Here is a 27,005-nt window from a genome sequence, read left to right on the forward strand (position 1 = left end):
ATTTAATCATGGGCTCTTCAATCCAGCAGAGAAGGGTATAACACCATCCAATGGCTGGAAGCTGAAGCTAGACAAATTCAGACTGGAAATAAGGTGTACATTTTAAACTACTATGGTAATTAATTAAGTTTGGATGTTTTTCTAAAAGATCTTTCTAGGAATTATTCTGGGGAAGTTCTATGGTCTCTGTTATAGGGGAAGTCAGACAGGATGATCACAATGGTCCCTTCTGGCCTTGAAATCGATGAAAAATATTAAACTGAAGAGCAGACCCTTGCCATGTGCTACATTTACAGAATGAGCTTGATGTGCTATTTCATGTTACCAAATTACATTTATGTGTACATGTGAAAAATAACTGTTGGGGCATATTAGAAGCCCAGCTCACAAAGTCCAAAGGGTACGAAGAGATGCACGTAAGACAAATCTGAACTAAGCACTGTACCCTGCCCTCTGTCTGCACCGACTGCTTACACGTAGCTGGTGAATGATTTATAAACCTAAAGATAGCAAAGTACAAAACTGCATGAATATCCATAGTTAATCAAGAAGAATGTTTTCCAGACTACACTTGATGTCTCTTAAAATGGTTCAAGTTGCTGTGTCAGTTCTGCTGCTTACAGGTAAGCACTTGGTACTGTTATTCTGTCATTGTCTTATTTCATATGAAGGAGTTAGACAGGAGAAGTGGTACTGCAGGCATAGCAGTATTAAAGCGGAGGTGTTCTAAAAGACTGAAGGGTACAGCAGAAAGAGCATGGGCTAGTGGCTTGAGCACAAGACTAGGTAACAGGAACTCTGAGTCAAAATCCTGACCGTGCTCCTTGCCTATGGCTTTAGGCTAATCATTTAGCCTCTTTCCTCTTTCCCATCTTTAAAACAGGGATAATACTGCTTACGTAGCTGAAAGAGGTTTTCTGAGGACGAATGAGTGGTTTGTGAAATGCTAAATGCTTATTATTTTTAAAAAATAATTCTGTAAACTTTATTCTTACCTTACCTTATTGCTAGTTATTGAGAAAACAAATAGCTCATATGCATGCATGGTCCAAATTGACATAAGAAGCTCATGATTTTTCAAACAACTTAGGGCACCTAATTTTCAGAGGGCAGATACTCACCACTTTCTGAATGTTAGACCCTTGAAAGGTATCTGAAATTGGGCACCCAAAGTTGCTAATCATTTTTGAAAATGTCTGAAGTTGAACTGTAGTTGCAGTGAAATGTCACTTGGCTAAGAGAATGCACTTTTCAGCTAAACCCAGACTAGTACCGTAAGTATCGTACATGCTTTAAGACTGGTGTGTTCTACAATCGGTAACCAGATATAACAGTAGAGATTTATGCTAATCCCTTACATAAAGAGGTGTTCCCCTGCATGTGAATGTATTAACTGCCAAACCAAGTATTTTTGAAAGTGTTGATCCAGGGACCCCATGCAACTGACTGTATCTAATGACAATAAAGAAACTGTGCCATTGTGACTTGTCCCAACTTAACCAAAACATAACACTTAGGAAACATCAGCTAATTAATCATCTCATGACTCATGAACTAAATAATCTTACGCAGATTGGGAAAACAGAAGCAGACGTGACATTTCCCCACGGTCAGACAGGAATCTGTTTCAGAGCTGAGATTAGAACTCAGATGTTCCTGGATTCCAGACCTGGGCTGAGACCAATTTTTCTTCTTGAAAGGCCTAGAGAGACATGCCAAACATCTGACAGAGGGGGAGCAATAATTTAAAACAAGATTTGTGGTGAAGGGGAAACCTGTTACAGAGTGAGACTATTGATTAACTCCTCCCACTGCTGTTTTGGCCAAGCCCCTTGTCCCTCCTAAAAGCCCCTTGGATGCATGGATTTACGGAAGCAGTGCTCCATAGGGAGGGGAACAGGAGGACTATCCAGCATGTCCCCCATCCCTAGTGGATATGTTGGCAATGTTGCGACTCTCTCTGCATGTGAGGTGTGGGGAGGGGCACCTAGAGTCCTTGCTTTCCAAGTTTTGATAGGACCTCACCCATTCACTTGTCTGGTCTGCTCTGCACTTAATCCTCATCTTAATCAAACTTTACAACAGGTGTTGGTTGAGTTGAGGGACTTAGACCTTTCATGGGTGCTATTCCCTCTACCTGCACTACACTTACCCTTATTAAAGCCCACCACAAAACCTACTTTCAGTTTAGCTCAAGATTATTGAACAATAAAGTATTGTGATATTAATTTTTGAGAAATGCTGTTTCTCCCTTTCTCATTTTCCTTTCCATCTTTCACAACCCCCTTACTTGTGCTCTTTTCAAGCTTTCCTTACAACTAATATTAATAGGCTCTTACAGCCTCTTTTGATCATTGGTTATGGGCAGTTCAGCCATTCATTAGCTACGAAGGGTCTTTCAGTAAAAATCAAGGCAGTGGGGATTAAAACATGACCCACAGGATCTGCGAGTTAGAACCTTACACTTCACCATCCTTCCAAATGACTTCCAGCTGCACCAGTCTCCCTCCCCCCCTTCGGGAAGTGTGTTATATAGTGATTGAAGCCTTGGTCTAGTCTTGGTTCTACCACAGAGTTATTGTGTGACCTGATGCTGGAAAAATCAAGAATAGAACAAAAGTAAATGAGGCTGTCATAGTTAGAACTATAAAGGCAAACAAGTAGGGCCACATATTTGAAATTTGAGTACCTTTAGCCATGTTTAGTTACCTAACAAGAAATGGCCAGTATTTCGGAGCTGCTGAGTATCCGCAGCTCCAAGTGAATTATTTGGTTATTTGGATTCTTCAATATTGATATAAGTGCCTACAGCCAAATAAAAATATTTTGGCCTCGGTTTATATTGTATGAGGCTTATATCTCAAATGTTTACAAGTTACCAAGTTTACAATAAGTCAGATCCAAAACTTAGTTTGATATCTTTTGACTTGATCAATGATCTCAAATCACAACTTATGACATAGGGTGCATAACATGCAACTCAAAGGCAGGCTGTGGAATCCTAAAATGCATCCCATAGCAACCCTCTTCCTGTACCTGAAAAGGGTCATGTCCAATCAGCAAGTTTTGATCTCCGTGAAGTTTCACGTGATGGCTCATAGTTAATGTAGAGAAGCTAAACTCTTACGAAAGCAGCAATTTCTATATTTCTCCAAAGGGCTCATTATATTGCTCCCAGCCTTCAGAAGCTCTCCGAGGAATTGACAATGACTACAGATAAGAATCAAATCCAGATTTCTCTTGACTCTGCAGAGCATTATCAAACCCCATCTCATGTTTGTCATGCATGTGTCTAGCACAAGATTAGGACAACTGAAACAGATTTCAAATCACAATGGGTTTGAAGCTGCAAAATTCTGGTCCACGTTCTTGAATCTTCAGTACATTTGTGTGTGTGTGTGTGTGGGGGGAGACACACAATATTTGAAGCTGAGATTCTGATATGGTTTTGGCTCATTTCTAACTTTAGGGAATAACCCTAAGCAGCAGCATTCAGTTTACCTTTTCAAAGTACTCAACACGTCAGCATCAGCAACGTTAACAGGACCAAAGGGTCAGAGGTTGAGAGTTCAGCTGTTGTAATCCAGGCAGTGCTAGCTTGAATATCTGATATCACAGAGAAGTCTGCTTTTTAAATCTGACATTCTGACCAGGCACATTCAAAGCTGATGGTTAAAAGAAATATTACGCAAAAAGAGAAGGATTGGCTCCATAGCAAGTGCAGACTTTACAGATTTTAAAGTTCTACTGCTGCACATAACTACTTATGGGTTTTGAAATAATGGCAGACATGCAAAAACAAGGGGAAAAATCAGAAAATAAGGGAAGAAAAAGTAGCTTTATTTGCTAATGTGCATGGAAACCAATTACTGAAACATTGCTACCCACTGACACATTGCTTTAAAGATTAAAACGTATGGGGTAAATATCAATGGTCAAAATAAATCCTAGACTTCAGTGGAGTTGCACAAGGGATAGATATAGTCCCAGTTGTCAAAGCTTGCCAATTAGTAGTGAAATACTAGTGCTGACTTAAGATCTGGGAGCTGCATCCTATGTAGTCAAGATTTTCAAGAGTGGGTAAAGTTTGGATCCCAGGTCCATAATTAGACCTGGATATAGATGGCGATTTTTCCATGAGTGTTAAGCACACAGCAGCTCCGATTGCTCAGCACTTCAGAAAAATCACACCTCTATATAGGTGTGTAACAAGGCTCAGGAGTTGAACTTTAAGCGCCTATTCTTAAGTCTTTCCTTCTATTACTATAGTTGTACTGGGATCCTTGTAGCCTGGAGTTCGACCAGGTGAACAAAAGGAATTCTCCTTTGTGCACTCCTGGAATTTGTGCTCAACTGGCAATCATTATCTGAAATCTATCCTTGTGCAACAGATGTAAAGTCCCACTCAGGACTTGTGTTAAGGGTTTAAACACAAGTTAAACTAAGAGCTACACTCAAGTTAATTTTACTCTCTTTGCATATTTGACCTGCCTCAGTTCATTCCATCCTAGTATTTAAATCCAATTAATTTTCCTTCCACCGCCAAGTTTTGACCTTCCAGGCTGGACTGAGTACACATTCACTAATTGAACAGAGATGACAAGAGTCAATCAGATTCTCTTGTGACAGACTGTACTCTTATGTTCACCACTTTTACAAAGCTATGATAAATTTTGTACCAAGTATGCCTTGTGAGGTATCATTTGAAAACTCATCATTCACTGATCAGTATTGTCCTGGTAAAATATGTGTGGCAACATTATACGTAACATTGATGATGTTACTAAGGCATATTCCAAATCTGGGGAAGCAGCCCAAACCAATTCCTCCGAGACAAAAGGAAAAGTGATGCCTCAGCCACGTGTCAACAGAATCAAATGGACTATCACCTAGGTAAATGGCCATTATTTGGCAGGAAGAATGGTATGAACCAGACATTTACATCTTGGCAAGAGAACAGCTGGGGGTTCCTGTGTGAACAGATTGGCTACTCCAAAACCCAGCTGGAGATGATTCTCAAAGCAGAGGAAAAGAAATAAAAATGAGAAACAGAGGACACAAATAATCTCTTTCCCCTCATCTCCACGTATGGCATCAACAACATTTGAAAGACAAAAGGAGCATCACTGAACTGGGGGAGGGGTCCTGGCTGAAAGATCCAGCCAGACTGCTGTAAATATGTGGTGAAAGAAACCTTGTAGCTTTAAATTCACTTAGCTTGTTAAGTTAGGTATTAGTTTGTGTTCTACCTTTTATTTCTTTGTAATCAATTCTGATTTTTATGGCTCATTACTTGTAATCACTTAAAATCCATTTTTCTATTGTTAGATAAACTTGGTTTATCTAAACCTGTGTGTGTTTGGATTGTAGTGTTTGGGAACCTCCTCTTGAGATAACAGGATTTGTGCATATCATTTTCTGTTAATGAAATGATGGACTTTCTATGCGCTTGTATTGTCCAGAAGGAAAGAGCTGTACAAGGACGTATATTTTTGGGGACAAGTGTGAGACTGGGAATTTGTTGGTATCCTTTTGCAATACAATTCAGGAGTGGCTGGCTAGAAGCACTCATGTAACTCAGCTGGGAGTAATTTCCATGCTAGAGGCTGTGTGTGACAAAGGCCAAGAGTGGCAGCTCTCACAGCGAAGCAGTGTAAAAGGCACCCCAGGTTGGAGAATTGAGGGGACACAGCTTTTCAGCAGTCCAGATTGTACCCTGGGGAATGTCACATTTCTTCACGGTCAAATTTAATCTTGTGCCAGCTTTCACTAATCCACAATGAGATGCTCTGAAGACACTGGGACAATAGTGATAACTATTGTTTATATCTCCAGGGAAGACCAAACTCTCTGCCTCAGACAGTGATTATAAAAACTAAGCCACCAAGCATGACTTGATGACTTCAATAAGATTCATTTTAGGTGTGGGAATATTTAGTGAAGTCTTCCAAAACATGAGTGATATATGCAGGGAATCAAACATTCAACCTGGTAAAAGCTGCTGTAATCCTCACAGCAGCTCACTCCTCAAAGATGTTCCTTTTATCTTCCCCTTCTGGCCATGACTCTATATTATTCTTACATAATATTTTCATCCTGAGGGAAAAAAGAAACAGTAACAGAGTAAAAACTTACATATCTAACATTGTTTGACCTTCTTACTACTGACTTATCTTTGTTTCACTGGAACTTTCAATATTCGGTATCCCTAAGGATACTATTATGCACTGTGAGCAATTTCATTGACTCCTATCCATCACACTTGCTCCGTCTAACTATGTCCAGTCTCACAGCTGGATGCTCCAACATTTTGCTCTTCTAATTTTGGGGCAAGTATGCTGCTAGATTTGGAATTGCATACAGCAGAAAGTTCTTGGGTAAGACTTGCATCTATAAAATACTTATTTGAAGATTATAAATTCTTTTACAAACATTAATCAAGCTGTTCAACAAGAAGAGAGGAATTACACCCATTTTACAGAAGCACAAATTGAGGCATAGGTTAGGGAACGTGTCTTAAGATCATACAGGACGTTAGGAGGCAGAATGGGTATGGAAACCAGATCTTCTGACTCCCAATTCTGTGTCTGAACCACAAGACCATCTTTTCTCTTAGTTTTAACAGCACTGTGTGCAGTTGCCTGTTTACAAACAGTCAAAAAGTTCCTTTTGTGTATGTAATTTCTCAGTAAAATGCCCCACTCATTCTTGCACAGGTTAATTCTGCATGAGAAAATGAGAATACATTTCTCATGGAATGGCATTTTCCATTGGCTATTGGTGCAGTCCAAGAAGAATATGTATCCATTAAAATTTAATCTAATACCTTTAAAACATAGAACTTGCCACCAATGGAGTCAAGATAAAACCTCACTGCCCCACAAAGTAGATATTATATGCTCATTTTTTGAAGAGAAAAATTACAGCTACTCTGTTTATGCTTTTTATTGTAACTCACCAAGAAGTCACAAGTCCAAAGTACTCTTCGGCAACAAAACTAAAGCAACATCACTGATCCCAACTAACTACATTTTTTCAATGAAAAAGGTTAAGTCTTATGATAGCAATGCACATTATGGTGTTTATTTTTGACCAAAGTTCAAGTATCTCACCACAGAATAGTAATGACGTTTGCAAAATATGTTCAATATTAAAAAAAATAAAAATATATGCCTAGATAGAAGCTCATATACGTTGACTAAGAAATATTACATTCTTGGTAAAAGAGGCTTGATTGAATCTCTTGAACTCTGGAACAGCCATGTATTACTTGCATGCACAGAGGCAGAAAATATTTTTCTGTGGAATTTTTCTTGCTTTCAGAAACCCAGGAATAATTAGCTATTTCGTAGTCACCTAAGAAACAGCATTTTATGCTTAAAACTGAGACAATTTGCCATGGACTATGCATTAGTTCATCTGCATAGTTGGTTCAATTGAAGAGTAGTTTTATTTGAAAATGACTGAGTTTCTGCTTCCTGTTTCTAATCATGTTAACCTACAGTTTGAGCAAGCAAAGTATAAGAAGCATATCAAACGTTGGCTAGAAGACCTGTTAGGACATCTAGTCCATCTTTCTGGCAAAGCAAAATTGTTTGCTCTAGCATTACTACTATTTTATATTTATATTCCAATATCTGAAGATCAGAACCAGATGGGGCCGCATTTTGCTAGCCTCTGTATGAACAATGACATTTTCTCTTCAATTTTCCAGTCTAGTTTTCAAGCGCTTTTTGGCTCTGAAAAGCAGCAGCATTATAAATATAAGCAGCAATTTTACTCTACAAATCTGTTCCCTGTACATGGTCTTACTAGTGACAAATGAAGGTTTTTATTCCAGTTAGCCCAGCAGAACTGACACTGCTGGGTTAACTTGGAGGGAGTGAGCTGGATTCTATCCATTATTGTGCATAATCAACATAACATAATCAACTTTACTAAGTTCAAATCAGTTTCCCTGTACAAATTCAGTAGAAGCCATGGAGTTGGATAGAGGTCAGTGATTCCATAGTTTGGCCTGCAGAACTCCTAGTACTGGATGCAATGTGCAAAGAGTACAGAACTCTGCTTGAATCTATAGTCTTGCGTACACACAGAAGTTGCGCCAGTTTAATATAAAGTGTTATTTTAAACCAATTTAGCTAAAATGGGGGCAATCCTGTGTATGGACACACTTATTTCAGTTTGAGTGACTTTTTTATTTCAGTTTTTAAACCAAGAGTGTCCACACAAGTTTGTACCAGTTTAACTACACTGGTTTAAAATAACACTTTAAATTAAACTGCAACTTTTTTGTATACACAAGCCATAAGATCTGAAGTTAAGGTTGCAGAGGGAAAGGGAAAACCTTTTACAGCAGCACAGCTACAACACTGCAGCTGTACCACTCTAGTGTAGATGCGTCCCACATCAATGGAAAGAGTTTTTCCATCTATGTAGTTAATACATCTCTTCAATAGGTGGGAGCTAGTTCAATGGAAGAATTCTTTCATGGACCTAGCTGCATCTACAGTGGGGGTTAGTGTCAGAAACTGATGGGGATGGTCAGAGCCATGGCAGTTGGGCCTATGGTTGGAACCAGGGTTTAGAGCCGGAATCAGGAGTCCAGAGTGGGGCTGGAACAAGACCAGAGTAAGAGCAAAGCTGGAGCAGGTTAAGGCATGTGGAGTCTGTTACCACTATCAGGCAGGGGAGAATTCGAAGCCTTGAAGTGACATTGAGCAAACTGAGCTGCTCTTTCTCCTGTGAGGCTTATATACCTGCCCTGAGATTCACTAGATCAGCACCTGACTTGTGGATTGGTCAGAGCCTACCACAAGCATGACTCATCAACACATGGGGTTTAATCAGGTTCTAGTTCACAGATGACTCCATCACCTTACAGTTAGGATGACCTAACTCCGTTTCACACAGTACAAAATTTTTCACAGCCCTGAGAAATAGCTAGGTTGAACTAATTTTTAGATGTAGACCAGACCTAAGGTGGAAATAATGAGACAAATAGAGAACCCCTCTTGTTGAGAGGAATTCTCATTTCACAGAGAAGATGACCTGCATCAGGGAGGGATTGAAAAGTCTCCCCAGAACAAGCTGAGAGCAAGACCAGAAACACAACACCTCTCCGTCTATGAACTAGGCACATTCACCAAGTAGCTTCCATGGAACCATTGATGGAGATCAGGGCCACCCCCGTGACAGACCCCTGCCCATCCTGGATAGTAAGAGTAAAGAACACATGTATTTGCTATAGTACTAATAACTAGAGTAATAAGAGAAAGGGTAGTAGAAGACATGAAAAGGCAGAAGAGGGAAGGAAGGAGGGGCATGGAGGGAGAAGAAGAGTGTTTTGTATTGTCTAGTCTTACAACTTGGACATGTTGTGACATTGGGTAATTCTATTGGCTAGCCTGTGACATGTGTGGTATTTGGAAACAAACAAGCTTTAAATCATTTCTGTTTTTGTACTTTTCATTGTCTATTTTTTAATGAAAATCAATACAAAAATCACTCACCCACCAAAAAGAAAAGAAAAGGGATAGCAAAGTCTAGATTACTTTTTGCTAGCTATGTTTTATGTTTTGTATTTCTCTCAGAATTGATAATGATCAGTTTAAGCAATTCCCCTTTTTGACTCTCCCTGGTGGACTGTTTATGTTACACACACAATAAAGTGGAATGATTAATTTTTAAATAACTTCTCCTGTTTGGATTTAAATGAAAACTTGCAGAAACCCTTCCACGGGAAGTAGGTTTGTAAAATCTCGCTTTTACAAAAACCTAAACTGGTGGTCTAATTTGGATTCAAATATTCCTTTTGAATGAGCTCTAATACATTGGTTTAGGGTTAACATTGTTCTGTGAAGGAATGACTCATGATTACAAATTTATGTGAAGTGTAAGTTCTAAAATAACACACAAACATTATGACATTGCACCACTTCCATTTCAGGTGTATTGGGAGCACCGTTTGTGTCTGAAGAAGAAGCAAATGAGTTTATACGACTTAAAAGACAAACACCATATTCTCAGAATTATTGGGATCCAAGCAACAGCCAGAATGCATGGGGTTACTCTCTGGCTGAACAGGTATTTTTCTGATAACTTCACACTGTGTAAGAGACTGGAAATATCTATGTTACCTTCTGATTGCCTGTTTGCAGATATGGTACTGGCTTTTAAAAGGACACCAAAATTCCATTATTACTGAACTCATTCCTGGAAAAGGACTAGGATGAATAGTTCATGGTTACAGTCTCTTATACTATAGTCAATAGCTTCCTTATTCATGCCTCTAAGAATTGTAAAGTTGTTAGATGATGATCTGGCCAGTATTATCTGGCATATTTGCTCTTGCAATAAAGGGTTTGTAAAGTGAAACTCCCCACCATCACCATCTCGCTACAGACTAATCTTGTTCTGGTAAACTGTGCTAGATTCATAGCCTTGGAAACAGATGGCTTCTAGCCACAGCTATGGCACAGGCAATGCTACTGCAAGTTTACATTCATCATCCACACCTTCCTTTCGGTCTGGCTTCCAATCTCTGTTGACAATTTTCCTGTACTCCATCACCCAGCCTTGCAATGCAGGTGATCTTCAAATTCTCTTTCCTTCTGCTCCGGGAGCCAAGCTGTTATCAAATCTCATCAGCTCTGAACCAACATCTCTAAAATCTAGGACTTTCCTCTCCATCCTGACTTCTAGGTGATCCCCAGGCCTTCCTCATCTCATGCCTCGAGTACTGACCGCAATCTCCCCTTTTCTGCCTCTCCCAGGGGACTGTATATATGGGGGCCCTACAGGGGACTCTTATTTATAGTAGGGTGGAGGCAAAACTCAATTTAGTACGAAACTCAGAAGTTCGCTTCAGGTTTGCATGTGATTTATTGTGTGTGAATTTGAAACAGCAAGCGATGCTACACTTGTATAATCAGATTCATAGCTGGTTGCACAGCTTTCCCGTGGGCTGATTTTGCAGGCACCTTTTAATGCATGATTGAAAATGTTCAGAATTAGGATCTATCTGAGTCCTCCTATATAATTATCTGAGCAACTTATGCCATGCTACAAAAGCTACTTGAACATGACTTTCATATCAGGTTAGGTACGGTTCTACCAAAAGACCTATAGTCTATTGAGGTTGTATCAAATCCCGTAACACCAGCCATTTTGTTCTACTTCAGGTTAGTGAATTATGGACGGCTTTGAGAACCAAAACACAATACTACATGGACTTGGGATCTTTTGCCTTTGATCCTGCCACTGCGCGGTGAGTTTTGTCTGAAGACAGTACTTACCTTAACAAAAGGGTGTGCATAAATAATTGATGGAGGAGATAATAGCACTCACAAAAGGATCCTAATGGCATAATATTATACTGTGCTGAGTTTCCCCATGTCTTAATTGCAAGAGATGTGATTAGAAAATAACTCTTTTTTGAAAATTGGGGTGAAAGAGGCTTTACTAATTTTACTGGTTGTTTGAGTTTAAATATGATGAGTCAATAGGTGGTTATCATGATATTGTTAGTCTAATCGAGTTTTAAAATGCATAGAGCTTTTTGTATGGGCTTTGTTTACATTTTGAGAAATAAAATAAACAAAGTGACCTTTGACTTTGGATCTGACACACACCATTCAGATAATGCTGATAGAAAGCAGTCCACTGTAGAAAATGAAAGGAAGGAAGAAGGAACAGTTTTTTCCTGCATAAATTTCAGTAGTGCAATTGTATTCAGTGTAGAATAAAAACATGATTGATTGAAATGGAGAAAAAGATAGACATGGAAGTATTTACAGATTGGTAATTACATGCAATAAGTCCAGTGTCTCAAATTGTCATATGAAAATTTTGAGGAGAATGTTAAGCTGAACACTTCAAATTTGTAGTGATTACAGTAAATGTAAGGAACAGTCTCTAAATAACAATGATGTTTGACATGTATAGTACCACAAGAATAATAGATGCTTTACTTGTACAGATTGCTTTTCAAGGGTAGATGTCACAGCCCCTTACAAAGGAGGTAGTTTTAATCCCATTTAGGAAAGTGGAGGCACTGAGAAGTGAAGCGATTTGCTCAAGGTCACGGACACAGGAAGGAATATAATCCCTGTCTCCAATTTAGTCATGTGGCCTATCTTCTAGACTTTTTACTATAAAAGACGACATGGGCAGATGTGTCATAGTGGTGGGAAAGAAAAAATGGAGGGTGGGTGGGAATTCTATTGCTCTATTTCCTGTTCTGCCACTATTTTGATGTATCTTCACATGTGTTTGTAACATGTTTAGCACAACTGGACCCCAAGCACTGAATAGGGACAAGTGCTATAAGAAACAAAACACTTTAATTTTTAATAAAAGCTTAAAGCCTCCAATATCAGGGCTCAAATCATTAGGAAGAAATCTACTCTGTGGGCAGGCTAGTCATAACTAAAGCTGGCTGAAAAATGGAAATTCCTTCCTTTTCTGCATTTATTTATTTATTTTGGAACAAATTGGAACAAAAAGTCAAAAAACATTTCACAAGAAGGGATTTCCAGAAAGTTCTGTTTAGGGAGAAACAAAACAGAATTTCTTAAGATTTCCAGCTGCCTTGTGGAAAGGCTCTTGTCAATTTCACTTCCTTCTTGCAGGCAGAAAGCAAAATTGACCAGAGTCTTCCAGAGGGACAAGTGGGGCAGAGTCATTTCAATTTTCCTAATTGGGAAGAAAGAAAAATCAGGTTCCTCTGGAAAACTGAATGTGTGAAAAGGGCCTTTTCTGTTGGAAAATCATTCAGATGGAAAGTTCCTGACTAGCTCTAATCATAAGTAGGGTCCTACCAAATTGAGGGTCCATTTTGGTCAATTTCACTGTCACAGGATTTTAAAATTCATAAATGTAATGATTTCAGCTACTTAAATTTGAAATGTCAGAGTGTTTTAATTGTAGGGGTCCTGACCCAAAAAGGATTGGGGAGGGGGTCACAACATTATTGTGGGGGGGTTGCGGTACTACTACCCTTACTTCTGCGGTGCTGCTGGCAGTGCTGCCTTCAGAGCTGGGCAGCTGGAGAACGGTGACTCCTGACTGGGAGCCGAACTCTGAAGGCAGAGCTGTCACCAGCAGCAGTGCAGAAGAAAGGATGGCATGGTATGGTCATGCTACCCTTAGGGTATGTCTTCACTACCTGCTGGATCGGTGGGCAGCAATCGATCCAGCGGTGATCGATTTATCGTGTCTAGTCTAGACTCAATAAATCGACCCTCAAGCGCTCTCCTGTCGCCTCCTGTATCCAGCTCGGCGAGAGGCGCAGGCAGAGTAGACGGGGCAGCGGCAGCAGTTGACTCACCGCAGTGAAGACACCACAGTAAATTGATCTAAGTACATCGACTTCAGCTACGTTATTCACATAGCTGAAGTTGCATAACTTAGATTGATCCTCCCCCCCCCTCCAGTGTAGACCAGGACTTAGTCCTGAGCTGGTGCCTGCAGAGCTGGGCCCTCAGTCAGCAGCCACCACTCTATACTTCTATGCTGCTGCTGGCGGGGCTCTGCCTTCAGAGCTGGGAGCTCAGCAAACAGACACCACTCTCTGGCCATCCAGCTCTGAAGGCAGTGCAGAAGTAAGGGTAGCAATACCATGACCCTCTTAAAATAACCTTGACACTCCCCTGCAACTCCCTATTGTGTCAAGACCCCCAATTTGAGAAACGCTGGTCTTCCCTGTGAAATCTGTACGGTATAGAGTAAAAGCACACAAAAGTCCAGATTTCATGGGGGGAGACCAGATTTCAGGGTCCGTGACGAGTTTTTCATGGTCATGAATTTGGTAGGACCCTAATCATAATTGTCTACTACTTGCATGCGCCTTTGAAGCTTATGATACTGGCTGATGTTCAGCAAGATACAGGACTAGGTACGCCACATGAGTCCAGTGGTATGGCAATTCCTATGAACCTTAAAAGACACACTCTATACAAACAGACAAATACATTGATGGGTCTATGTTATTTGCAGGCAGAACCTATATTTTAGATTGTAAACTCTTTTAAGCATGTTCTCACTGAACTCTTTCTAATGACTTCAATGGATGTTAGTTTTAAACTGTGATCTCTGTAGGGCAGGAATTTAAGTTCATCTCTGTTTAAGTGCCCAGTACACTGCAAATGCTACACAAATTAATGTCTGATGCTTTTAGGTATGCACATGAGAGAACAGATATTGAAATTGTGAATCTCAAGAATATGAATATTTTACCCAAAGTTCCATATTAAATAAAAGACAGCTTTGAATTAATTCAGCAGCACCTTCCTAATATGACTTATTTCTTCTTTTTTAGGGACCACATTAGGTCTTACATGGATATGTTACAGCAATCCGGGGCTCACCTCCAGCAGCAGATAAGAAAACACAACTAAATCTAAGAAGTTTCATGTATCTGCCAATGTACTGTATGGGGGGATCTTTATCCAGGAGTTACAGTTTTAGCTATTTGCCACAACCACATTTACTTTGTCCTGTACCTTATTAAGACATCTAAAGCTGGAACACACACAGTAGCCCCACAAAGTCAATAAAAAGCAACAGAGGGTCCTGTGGCACCTTTGAGACTAACAAAAGTATTGGGAGCATAAGCTTTCGTGGGTAAGAATCTCACTTCTTCAGATGCAAGCAGACTTGCATCTGAAGAAGTGAGGTTCTTACCCACGAAAGCTTATGCTCCCAATACTTCTGTTAGTCTTAAAGGTGCCACAGGACCCTCTGTTGCTTTTTACAGATTCAGACTAACACAGCTATCCCTCTGATACAAAGTCAATAGTTTGTATTCATCAAGTAAAAAATGTAATGTTAAATCATGCTAAATTGAACAAAAATGGTGAAGATGACACAGCATCCATAGTGTTTTTTAGTAGGACAGGTTAAAAAATTATTGTTTTTTTCTTTTCTTTTTTGACTAAATGGATTCCCCCTCTTCCCACTCCCACAAAATAGTCCATTTAAATAAATGTTGCAGTTCTGGCAAGTGAAAACTGGATGTTTTTCATTTCTTTAACTAAAGATTTTGGCATTTTTAGTTTCTGAAAACTGAAATTTTGGGGTTCAATTTTTTTTGCTAAACCCAAATTTCAAAGGAAATTTTAAAAAAGAAACACTCTCTCCCTCCTCCTTTCAGTGGGGGTGTGTGTATGAGGATAGTGAAAATCATGTCAGCTCTAGTTTTCACTGTAGGAAGCAAGAACTTTTAATATTGTGGCCAATACATTAAGTGATTTAGAATACTGTTTCCACTTCACTACCTCCAAAACTTTGCTTTCAGCATTGAAAGTGTTGGTCTTGAGCTCTAAAGTCCAAAATGGTTGAAGTCCTGATGACCTGAGCAAGCTGCTCTCTCCTTACAGCACATCAATTGTCATCAGTGAAGACACTTATTGGAAGCACCCTGTTTAACATGGACTAGTGACAAGGCATTTTCCATCACAGGTCTCAAATTCTCTCTTCATTCGATCATTCAAAAATACTTGACTATCAGGATACGTATTGTCTCAGGCTTTTTGGTTGCAGGCCTCTCGAAGAATAGCATAGGTGAAGGAGGGTGGTTTTATTGTGATACTTTAGTTTTCCTCCTTGGATTAATAAAGTAGATGATATGTATTGGGGATTTTCCTATAGGTACAAGTACCCAGAGCTACTGTGAAGTGATTGCAAACTCTAAAGAAAACATTAAATCTTTTGAAGCTGAAAGACTGTTTTAGCATTTCTGCATTTCCTATTGCATTACTGTCTGAGTAATTTTTTTTAATGTAAAACTAATTATAAATTGCTTCTTTTTTCCCACTGGAAGATCTTGATCTTCTCAGTTGGACATATTTTATTAGACTGGAACTGAAAACACACATCTGATTCTTTTATCACTTACAATACCATGACTTAATTCATACTATTAATCATCAGTACAACATTTCATCCGTTCTAATGAAAAGGCCAAGAAATAAACACCAGTAGAGAAAAACCAAAGAACAATTACATTCATTAGTCTCTCATAGGTGATCTGGTTATTGTATACTTTCTGTCTTGCTTCCTCCTCTTGAACACTGATTTAGGCAGTAGTCCCCAGAACTGTTGACTTGATGGGCCAGTAGAGGTAACTATTTCGGCCCACTACCATCCATTCTTTCTTCAGTAACAAAGGTAGGCATTAAAACAACAACTGAAGTTCTTTAGTTCCTAACAAATGGCAGGAGTCTCAGGATAAGCACAGTCTTTGCATTTACGGCTAGGATAGTCACCGAGGGTTGGTAGGTGTTATACGGCCACAACTATGAGAATATGTTGGGGGGGAAATGTCTCTCCCAAGCCATGCTAAGGCAGACATGCATAAATTCAATTTCAACACAAATGGAATTGATAGCTGAACTTGACTTTTTGCTTCTACATGGTCATGAACTACATACAGCAGGCTTCATTTTCATGCATTTATTTTACATATACCATTCAGTGTCCCTATCTTGATCCAAAATGTCTGTGACAAGATACTCATTTAAAGAATATATCTCATGCTATTAACCACAATGACAGTGACAGCAAGAGTGAACTATATTTAAAGCAATTTAATAGTGGCTGGTTAAATATACCAGTCGGGGTATTGCCAGAACCACTCCAATTAGAGACAAAAATAAGTTTAGCAATTACATCACAAATTGGAAGTGTCTAGACTGGCAGCTCAAATAAAAAGATGTAATTATCTACATTTGAAATATGTTCATCCATCATGAAGAGAAACTGGCATTCTTCATGTACAATTAGAATCTTGAAAAACAAATTACAGTAATTACTTCCCTCAGATTATGGAAGACATCTCTATTTCAACAACATACAGTGAAATAGAGAGTAGCTTGCGTAGGGAGATCTATCATGAAGAACTAGCTGGTGCAAAAGGGGTTGTGGTGTGGTGATGCAATAGGTGTCACTCTTCCCTTTGGGTCAAGCCTAAATCAGTGTACCACCATGGTGTTAGAAGGGCCCTGTGCTGCTAGACGAGCCATTTTTCAGATAATAGCAAAAATATTTACTTAACCTGAACTTTCGCTCTCAATGTATTTCCTTTACAGATCCACACAGAGATTAGGTTTTTTGTCAAGCAATTAGCTGTAGAAGGAGTCTGAATGTGCTCCTTATTCCAGCATTCCAGAACCAAGGACATACCTGATTCCTTCCCTAATATGAATTACAAGAAACCCATCCTGGAGACACACTTCCTATTCAGCCACTTACTTCTGGCTCGCAGACAGGATTTCATTGATGATCTCACTCCAGTTGCCAGTAGTCCCGACTCTGGCAGTCTCAGCAAAGGTCGAATGAGCATGTGAGCTTCCCTCTTAACCCAAATCATGACTGGCCAGGGTGGCCAGACAGCAAGTGTGAAAAATTGAGACAGGGGCGGGGGGTAATAGGAGCCTATATAAGAAAAAGACCCCAAAATCGTGACTGTCCCTATAAAATCGGGACATCTGTTCACCCTATGACTGGCTTTGTGGACAGCCAATTAGTGGGATCTAGCATAAGGAAGGCTACAATTGTGCTTGCTATTGCTGTCAATATTACAGTACCAACTAACGCCCGATCTGTTGCAATGCCTTGTACAGTGTAAGAGTCACACACTTATAATATAATTTATAAACATGTGTGTGACACACAAACGATCTGAGAGAACAGGATGAGATTGAACAGTGATAGGAAAAAGGAGATTGTGCACATTGGTAGTCTATTAGCTGGTTTCTATTGGTAACCATTGCCATGTAAATTAATGAAATTGCCTCTTGCTATTCTAGAACAAAAATGTATAATAAATTAGTCCCATCTCTACAATTTAGAAATTGAGTGGATTATGATTTGAATGAGCCTTCCATAGAAATATGCTTGGGTCATAGTTGAGGCATGCATTGTATTTCAGGCATGAACTGTGCTGCTTTTAATACTAATGCCATTAATGTCTTTGATCTGGTCTTTACAGTGTGTTACATTTCCTAGTTAGTCCAGCCCAGAAGGGAGTTGACTTAAAGAGCCACTGAGTATGTGTGCCTGAATACAACTACTGTGTTTTGTCATGGATGTTATCTGATTCGCTTTTTGCTTTGCTGCACATCAGAAGGCAGATAACTGCATAATACTAAAGAACCCTTTGTTTTATTTTTCAATAGGACCACCAATAAACATCTGGTTTTCTTTCACAAACATTTAATGCAGTGGAACTGACACACAAAAGGAAATTTTACCCTTATATTTTATTTTGCACAATGTTCTGAAATGTTACAGTTTTGCTACATTGATCATGCTTTAAGCAGAGGAATACCTGTCAAGAGTGTAAAAAGGGGAAAAAAGGACTTGCAGTTTGGGGGAGTGTAGTGGTGGAGTATGATGTTGGGACTAAGATTATATTGCTTAGTTACTAGAATGAGGAAATATACATAAGGTTGACATGGATTTTGAAACATGCAGAGGCCAGGGTCTCTGTGTAGTGTTCTGGCTCCCTCAGGCCTATGAGCCCACCAGCTGCAGGTCCTGCAGTATCAGTACTTTATTGGCTTAAAGAGCTGGTTCCACCATTCCCTAGAATTGGACCCCCTGGCTACAGCAGGCCAAACCATGCACAGGTGTGCTTATGTCTAAATACAGAAAGCCTTGCAGTGCCAGAGGAGCACTGACATGAATTAATCATCTTGCTAGTGTATAACAGCACTCCAAGTCATTATGTGTCCAATGAATATAATGGATTCTGCATGTTACTGTCACATTATCTTGTGACAGTGTTGTTATTAGCTTGTGTCAGCACAACTATTTATATAAAAAAGTCCTTGAAGGCGCTATTGTATGTATGCTTTGATCTGTTTCCATTTCCTTCCATTAGTACATCACACAACAAGCCAGCCTCCTGGAGAGAGGGTCCCTCAGTGATTGCTAGACTATAGGTTTTATAGTCTTCCAGATCAACCTAATCCAGTAATTAATATATTCCAGAAATTCCTTAATGATGACTGGATTGGCTGTTAACAGAACTGAGATTTCTACAGTAAAAACACAATGTCCCAAGGAAAGTATTTAGAAAATATTGTTACAATTCAGTTGTTACAATTTCTTCCTATGTATAAATACAGCAGCTACCATGATGGGGCCCCAATTTCAATTGGGGCCTCTACAGGCTAGTATAATAAAAATAATTAACAACAACTAGTTACATAGGAGACCATGGGAACCACTCCAGGCGAAGACTACATTCCTGCACCAAAATGGTATACTTAGATTATTATAACTCATCTAGAGGTTGAGTAGGCCTGCCATTGCTTTCCAGATAGAATAATCTGATCGCGCACCTGCCACATCAGATGACAAAAGCTGGAACGACTGAGTGCCAAGTATAACAGAAGAAGTTATTTATGACTTACATGCCTTTCAGTCTTAGCTTCTATGACAGGTTCACATTTACACACCTGCTTGCTGCCATATGCTTTGGTGTTCACTTCAATGAGAACGGATCTGTATTAATTATCAAGACACAATAAAACAAAACAAAAAATCATGCTGTGCAATGGTAAGATAGAGATATTAAAATGTAAGCCATTCAGTGCAGAGACCACCTTCCTATGTTTGTAGAATATCTGGCACATCTGGGATGGCACTGCAATAAACACTACCAACAACCAGCACCACTCAAGAAAAGTGTCAGGGAATTCTCAAGGTTAAGATTTCCTCCCCACTGTATTAACTTGCCCCATTGCATATCCTATATATTATAGGGCACATATTAGAGATGAGCTAAAACAAGAACCTTTTCCCCCCCATTCTTTGACAACCCAAACATTTGTGGTTTGCGTAAAATGGAAACCAGATACAAGTCAATCCCATTTTTGATTTTGGAAAACCAATGTCCTATGTGGCTTGCAAAGCAAAAATCCAGCCTCCATGACTGATCTTTATTATGCTATGTAGCTCATTAATGACATTGATTAATGTCAATATTTAGCTACAAAAATAGGAATAGAAAATACTACACATGGAAAAAATGACCAAGTTATGATGTCAAGAAAAGTCTGTTCAACAATGGTTGCTTTTTGACTAATTTATTCCTCAGCCTCCCTAGTGCATGGATATTAGGTTTTTGCATATAATTTCCCTCTTCTTATTATACTTTAATAGAATGTACGAGCTTGGCCTGTGGTACTGACATACACATCAGCTTTCTAGGCCAAAGCAAAGCTCGGAGTTTGCTTTAAATCCAGCCAGGCTGCAGTCTTGCACAGCTGTACTCCTCCAAAGCAGGGCTGTTATCACACTCCCTTCACACAAGAGTATAAAGCTCTCATACACAGAACACTGTTTTCCAGTAAATTGGTTTGGATAGTAATGCTGTAAAGGTCTGCCTTTCTTCTGTCTGTTGTGATAGCATTAATCTATGCTCTTTGACTCAAGGCTTGTAATGGGAAAGCTGAGCAATTTAATCACACAGCAGTGCGCTTACCTATTACACTAGTAATGATAACAGAGTGAGTCAGTGTGCTGTGTATCATAAGTAGGATTAATGGAAGGAGATAACCCAGCTCTCTCTTCAGCAGATCAGGGAAGACTATGATTTATCACAGAAGGGCTTGGGACTCCCTTGGAATTATCCATGAGACCAAAGCCTTTAAAAAAATTGTTGACTTCCTGGATGATGCAAGTGCATGAAAATGGAAGACGTTGTCCTTATGCTAGGTGGTAGCAGTTGAGGCCTTGCAGATTGACTTAATGTTGGAGAAGTTAGTGACTTGGAATCTGCATATTTTATTACATATATACACCAGTCCTGAAATGGAGGTGGTCACAAACATCATGCAGGCTGTGATGTAATGGGATATGATTATCAAATTGTGTTGTGTGTTTTGTACCTGTGTTGAAATATTGGCACAGGGGCTGCACTAGTTTGGACTTGCCCAGTGGCAGCCTATTATAGTGCATTCCAAACAGCTGCCCTGCCTGGGATAGACATCTGACACCTCGCTGAAGTCATCAAGACTGCAATCTGGGGCCATCAACTTTCAATGACTCATCTGCTGGCCTGTGTACTTGTAACAATGGTCTCTCTACACAGTGGCCTGCAAGGGCAGATAGCAAGCATGACTGGTTGGTCTGGAACATCTCAGTTTGAGCACATGGCGCAGAGATTGAGTCCTTACTTAAGAGTAGAGTTCTGCTCTGTGCAGGGGGCTGACCATCACCATGCACAAGAAGGATATGCAGTAGAGAGGGGGCAGGAGGAACTCTCCCCGCCTGAAATGCTGATGAACCACAAACTCACAAGAAGGGATGAGCTCAGACTAGGGGAGAATGCCTCTCTAGTCTGTTATTTTTTGAAGATGTGCAACTCTCCAGCGTTTAAAAAATAAAGTCAATACAGTTAAGAAATTCCACTGCTAACTCTGCCTACTTAGCTTTCCTGATACATCATCCTTGAAGAGGTTACACAAGTAACTGCACAGTGTCCACAATCTAGGTGGAACTCTGAGGAAATGTATGTAAGGGATGATGGGATTCAATACAGTGACGAAGTTCTGTCCAGACTCAGTTGGCTTGGAAGCATATAGGACCCCGTGATTGGGTCTACTTGCAATTTACTAGTGTTCATACTGGGTCAGTTTGTAACATAGCAACCCCTTTTTTGAAGAAGTCAAGTAACTTTAATGCCTGGTTCCCAGGGAGCAACTCCGCTTCAAGAATCAATTCTCGTTATACAGATTAAGGCAGAGAGCCTGATTATTTGCCACACATCCCTCAAAGAACTGCATCAGAAAAAACTACCAACATAGCATTTCTTCTAGGTGTAAAAACTTGCTAACACACTAAGAAAAAGAACTTGTAAAACTATGTAAAACTGAATCATCTGGTGACTCCCTGCCATAAGAAATATTTTTAAAAAGACAAGTAATTTTTAATACATTAATTTTCAAAAGTTCAATTTGAGTTTGGAGTGAAGGTTTGGATTAGTTCTAATTTTATTAGAACTAGTTCACCCATCTCTATTTTCCACATCAAATATGACTGAGGTTCAGTGCAAACAGCACAAAGGGAGCTGAACTGTAATTACTGAAGACTTTCCCACTGCTCTAGAAATACAATTTGAATTCTGCCCTTTTCAGCAGACTATTGCTTCCCTGTGATTGATGATGGGAATATACACAGCAGTTACTTCAGTTTGCCAAAACTGGAGGGGGGTGGGGTGGGGTGGCTGGGAGTCTGACATCAATGCCCTAGTCAGACTAATCAGCCTGGCAGTTTTTAAAACTGTTATATTAACCGCCCCCACACACAAAAAACCCCACTGCCTCCTGCAGCTGCAATAAAAACTAGATTCTTCTTTGAATAGTGTCTCTGTGGATGCTCCATGTGAGGATGTGTGCGCACCTGTGCACTCTTGACCAGAGATTTTTGTTAGCCATGTTCGCGGGTCTGTGCCTGCACCATAGACACCCCCGTACTCTAGATTCTGGATTATATATATATATACACACACACACACACACTATATAGGAAGGGACAGACCCACTGCCATTCCAGTTTCTTCTCACAGATCCTGTGGCTTGAAACACAGCACACACAGTGTGAGAGAGCACACACTATGTCCATTTAGCTAGCCACATGGCTTGCTACCCTGCTTGCTCATTTTTTCCTTTATTTTATAGTATTTTCCTTTAATTTTATTTGTCCTGTTATTTAGCACAGTTTGTGGTTGGGAGTGGGGTGCTTACCACTTCCCTTCCTTATTTTTTTTTCTGATCTGAGCCTTGATTTTATTTTTTTTGGGCCTCAATCCATGGCCTCAAGTTTGGGTTGTGTCCAAGACCCCTGGCTTCAAACCCTGCCAGATATGCCATAAGTCTTTTCCTCACAGTGAAAGATTCATGCTGCCTCCACTGACTTGAGGAGTCTCGCATTCCCTCTAAATATAAAGTCTGCTCAGGTTTCAAGAGCAGATCTAAGAATTTGAGGGAAGACAGGCTAATGCTCCTATTAATGGAATGCTCTCTGAGACCCAGTGGGGTCCGAGTCATCCCCTTGAACATCAAATCTGTCAACTACCTCTGCTCTGGCAGTAAGCAAAGACCCTGGGGACCCTGCGGCACCACCCAAACCCTCTAAGAAGAAAAGACCCCATAGTACAGAATGGGATAAGAAAAGGATAATGTGATCCTCTTGGGCTGGGTCTCAGGAGACCTCATGTCCTGTTACAGGTACCATTGGGGCTTTCATCCCCTCTGGTACCGATACTAAGGCACCAGCAGAGAAGCTGCAGACCAAGAAGCTGCAGACCCAGGGTGTCACTGACATTGACTCCGATCTTAGTGCCTTCAAAGCATGGGGACTCCAACATCAAGACAAAATCATCATCCTGCACTGTTTGTTCTTCTATACTGTCTCCATTACCACCTGACACACGTACTCCTGAGGAGCCCCGTCTGGAGTCCCTGGTACAATCCAGGCTCCTGTAGTGGACAATTTACAAATTCCATTAGAGGAGATACAGGAACCCCAGTATTCCTTGTTGGATATCCTCCATACATCTTCCCAGGGCAAGGTTGCTCTGCCTATTAATGATGCCTCTTGGTCCCAGCACACACAGTGTGGCAAACTCCAGCTCCCATCCCACCTATGTGCAAATGGGCTGACAAGAAATATTCCACCCAGCGGCTCTGAGTATTTTTTTCTCTTCATCCAACTCTTTGGTGGTTGAGGCCACTAACAAAAGAAACAAACATTGGTTCTGTTCAACACTAACAGGGAAAGAGCTAAAGAGACTGGACTTTTGGGTTGCAAGACCTACTCCTCTGAATCTTTGCAATCCAGAGTAGCTAATTATCAAGTCCTGATGGTGAAGTAGAATTTTACAAACTATTCTAAGTTCTCAGCCTGAACACCTGCCTCAAGCTCAGAGAGAACAATTTCAGACACTCATTTTTCAGAAGTCCAAACAGTTGCCAAGGCATTTCTTTGGGTCTTGCTTGATGCCACTGAAACAGCTACATTTCCATGGCTACAACAGTAGTCATGCACCAAGCTTTCTTGTTGCAGTCTTCCAGCCTTCCCCAAGGAACTTCCTTTTCAGGGCCAGAGGTCCGCCCCTCCCATGTGCTGGAGTGCTGGGGCATCTAGAGCACAGGCACGCACCCACAGAAACTGCTGACAAAAATCTGTGGTCAGGAGTGCACAGATGTGCACACAGCCTCACATGGAGCAATCTAGGGATACACATCTCAAAGAACTCCGGTTACTGTACAAGGTAAGTAAACCTCTCCTTCTCTGTTGTTTCCACCACCTCCCTTTCCTGCTGTTGGCAAGTGGATTCTATCTATGGAGTGGAAAGAGCTTGTGAGTTAAGTATCCCTTCTGGAAACATTTTAATTTGAAAGCTAAATTTTATTTCCTTATTTCATGTGCTGAGCTGAGTACAGTCTAAGTGAGGTAAATGAGAGGGGTGATATAGAAATGGGATGCAGAGTCTTTTACATCATCAAAGCCACATTCTTCAAATCCAGTTTGATAGTGACTCCAGATTATAACCATCTGCTTAGTGACCCCTTACATGACATAAATTTGTGTTAACCATCAAGTTTCTAAGGGGACAGATGTTTACAACACAGAAGTCATCCTACAATTGACAACCTTTTTGCAGTCTCAGGCCTAGTCCATACAGCTGCAATGCTGAAGGGCGTGAAAAATCCATGCTTTCAAGTGCTGTAGCTATGCTGACCTAACATCTGGTGTAGATGTGACTAGGACGACAGAAGAATGCTTCTGTCCACCTAGCTACTGTTGCTCAGGGAGGTGGTGTTCCTACAGTGGTGTTCTTCCATTGTGGTAGGCTCATCTACAGTACAGGGTTACGCCATCATAGGCTATGGTGCTGTAACTTTGCTCTTATTAGTTCTGTTCTGTGGGCACCGTCTCAGCAGAAGAGGTGAAGGACTGACTGTTCTGTGGATAAATATGAGATCATGGATATCAGTTCAGAACCATGAAGCAGCATGTGCCCCATTTTCATGGGACAATGAAGAATATGTTTGATATATATATATATATATATATATATATTTGTTGTTGACTTGCATAATGATGGAAAGACCTGCTCCATGTGGGACTATTCTACTACTGCACGTCCCCAAAATGTGTAAGTATCTGTGTGTATTATAGATGTGTATATATATGTAGAGAAAGAGAGATGCAATTGATTACAATTTGCTGAAAGGGGCTCAACTTTGAAAAGTTTGAGGGGAAACATGGATTGTTCTTAACATTTGAAAACCAACTGCTAGTAGGTTAAGCTCATTATCGAGAGCAAAACACAAAAAGTGGGGAAGACCTGCAAGGTAAAGAACACCCACTTTAGTTACTCTTGCCAAAACCACCAACTATTCATAGATTCATAGAATATCAGGGTTGGAAGAGACCTCAGGAGGTCATATAGTCCAACCCCCTGCTCAAAGCAGGACTAACACCAACTAAATCATTCCAGCCAGGGATGTACATCATGGCAAAACAACATTTAGTGATACTAACATGTGCAACTTCCATTTGATGCCTCATTTCTCTCTCGACTGCAGTTTCCTTTATTGATCTGCACACAGTTTCTGCACCCCAGACTAACATAAAACCTGTGAGGAGCAGCATGAGACCACTACAGAAAAGACATTCTAAAACAAATATCAAGTCATTTATCCTATTATTCTCGAGAAGTGGAAATTATCTTAACTACTACTGTTCTGCTAATTATTCCACTAGGATTAGCAGACAATAGCTACTAATTGGCTTTTTTTGTTGCACAAATCCCATTTTCCAGTGTTTTACTGTTTGATGCATTACTCTTAGCTTCTTCTCACTCAGATACAATTCTTTCCCCTTCTCCAGCCCAATAAAAGCAAATCTCACAAGTGCCAGTAAAAAAAGGACAATCTATTCAATCCTTAAAATATTCAATCCATTCTCTCTCCCCTTTTTACCTTCCCAATCAGATCCAAGATTCATAATCTTAGAACACAACAGAACATTAAATAAGTATAAACAAGAGATCAAATTAAGACTCTTTCATCTTCCTATCAGAGCTTGAAAGACCCTCCATTCCCCTCCCAACACACACTTATAACCCGTTAATCTTGCAAGCTTGATGCCCCACACAGCAGTTAGGTTTCTCCCATGAAGACATAGGTAGACATCCTTGTCAATGATTCTTTATTTTACCTGTAGAAGTTACTCTTACATAATTTAAGACACTCTCTGTCTGGTCCTCATAACACTCTTGTCATCTTTTGCTATGAGCATAAAAATTAAACCCACCCACTTCCATCAACTTGCACAGCCCTTTCACCTTCATGTTGTGTAGTTCATTTTCTGTACCTACTCTTTTTCCTACATTAGTCTAATACGGCTGTAGTCAGACACTGAACAAAACAAGGGGGAATATGATTTAAGGAACTATTGTGCTTTGGGAATGGACTAGATCTGAACTACCTCTTTTCCATCTCTAATTTCTAATGTTATGAAAGTTATAATGCAAACATCTGACAATCCTGAATTGAATAAATTCAAGATAATTCAAGGCCAAGAAGTTGCTTGCAGCCATTATTGATATTTGAAATTTTCTGGAACAGTTCTGAAAATACTTCATTACAGGGAAGCTGGATTAAACTTTAGCCACCGTTTCTTGTGATGCTGCTACCGATCATTGAATTTCACAATGTTTAATTGTGTGTGTTCTGATGCAAGAGATATAACTGCAGAACCTATAAATGCCTATAAAATAATGTTGCCAGGTTACACATTTTAGAAAATCACTCTAATCTACAATATTAATGTCCTCTTGTCTTAAAGTCACTTTGGTTCCTCCTACTCTCTACCTGTGGCACATAATATGATAGTCTAGTCTATAATATTTTGGTCTAATTTCAGTTGTTGGGTTAAGTGTGTGGGTGCTGGACAGTGTTAGTGGCCTGTTAGTGGAGGAC

General features: G+C 40.0%; 1 protein-coding gene across 2 annotated transcripts; it reads left to right on the forward strand.

Moving 5' to 3' along the window:
- The first annotated feature begins 519 nt into the window (after positions 1 to 519).
- Positions 520 to 14,616, forward strand: C1H3orf85 (chromosome 1 C3orf85 homolog). Of its 2 annotated transcripts, XM_054016425.1 has the most exons (4): positions 520 to 623; positions 9,950 to 10,086; positions 11,184 to 11,269; positions 14,321 to 14,616. In XM_054016425.1, exons 1-4 carry the CDS (start codon positions 554 to 556, stop codon positions 14,397 to 14,399), a joined length of 372 nt encoding a protein of 123 aa, XP_053872400.1. In that variant the 5' UTR covers positions 520 to 553; the 3' UTR covers positions 14,400 to 14,616. The 2 variants fall into 2 exon arrangements, with proteins under 2 accessions (XP_053872400.1, XP_053872401.1); XM_054016426.1 differs by lacking the exon at positions 14,321 to 14,616 and having other exon boundaries at positions 11,184 to 11,273.
- The last annotated feature ends 12,389 nt before the right edge of the window (positions 14,617 to 27,005 follow it).

The sequence above is a fragment of the Malaclemys terrapin genome, chromosome 1, assembly GCF_027887155.1.
Source record: "Malaclemys terrapin pileata isolate rMalTer1 chromosome 1, rMalTer1.hap1, whole genome shotgun sequence".
NCBI lineage: Eukaryota > Metazoa > Chordata > Testudines > Emydidae > Malaclemys > Malaclemys terrapin.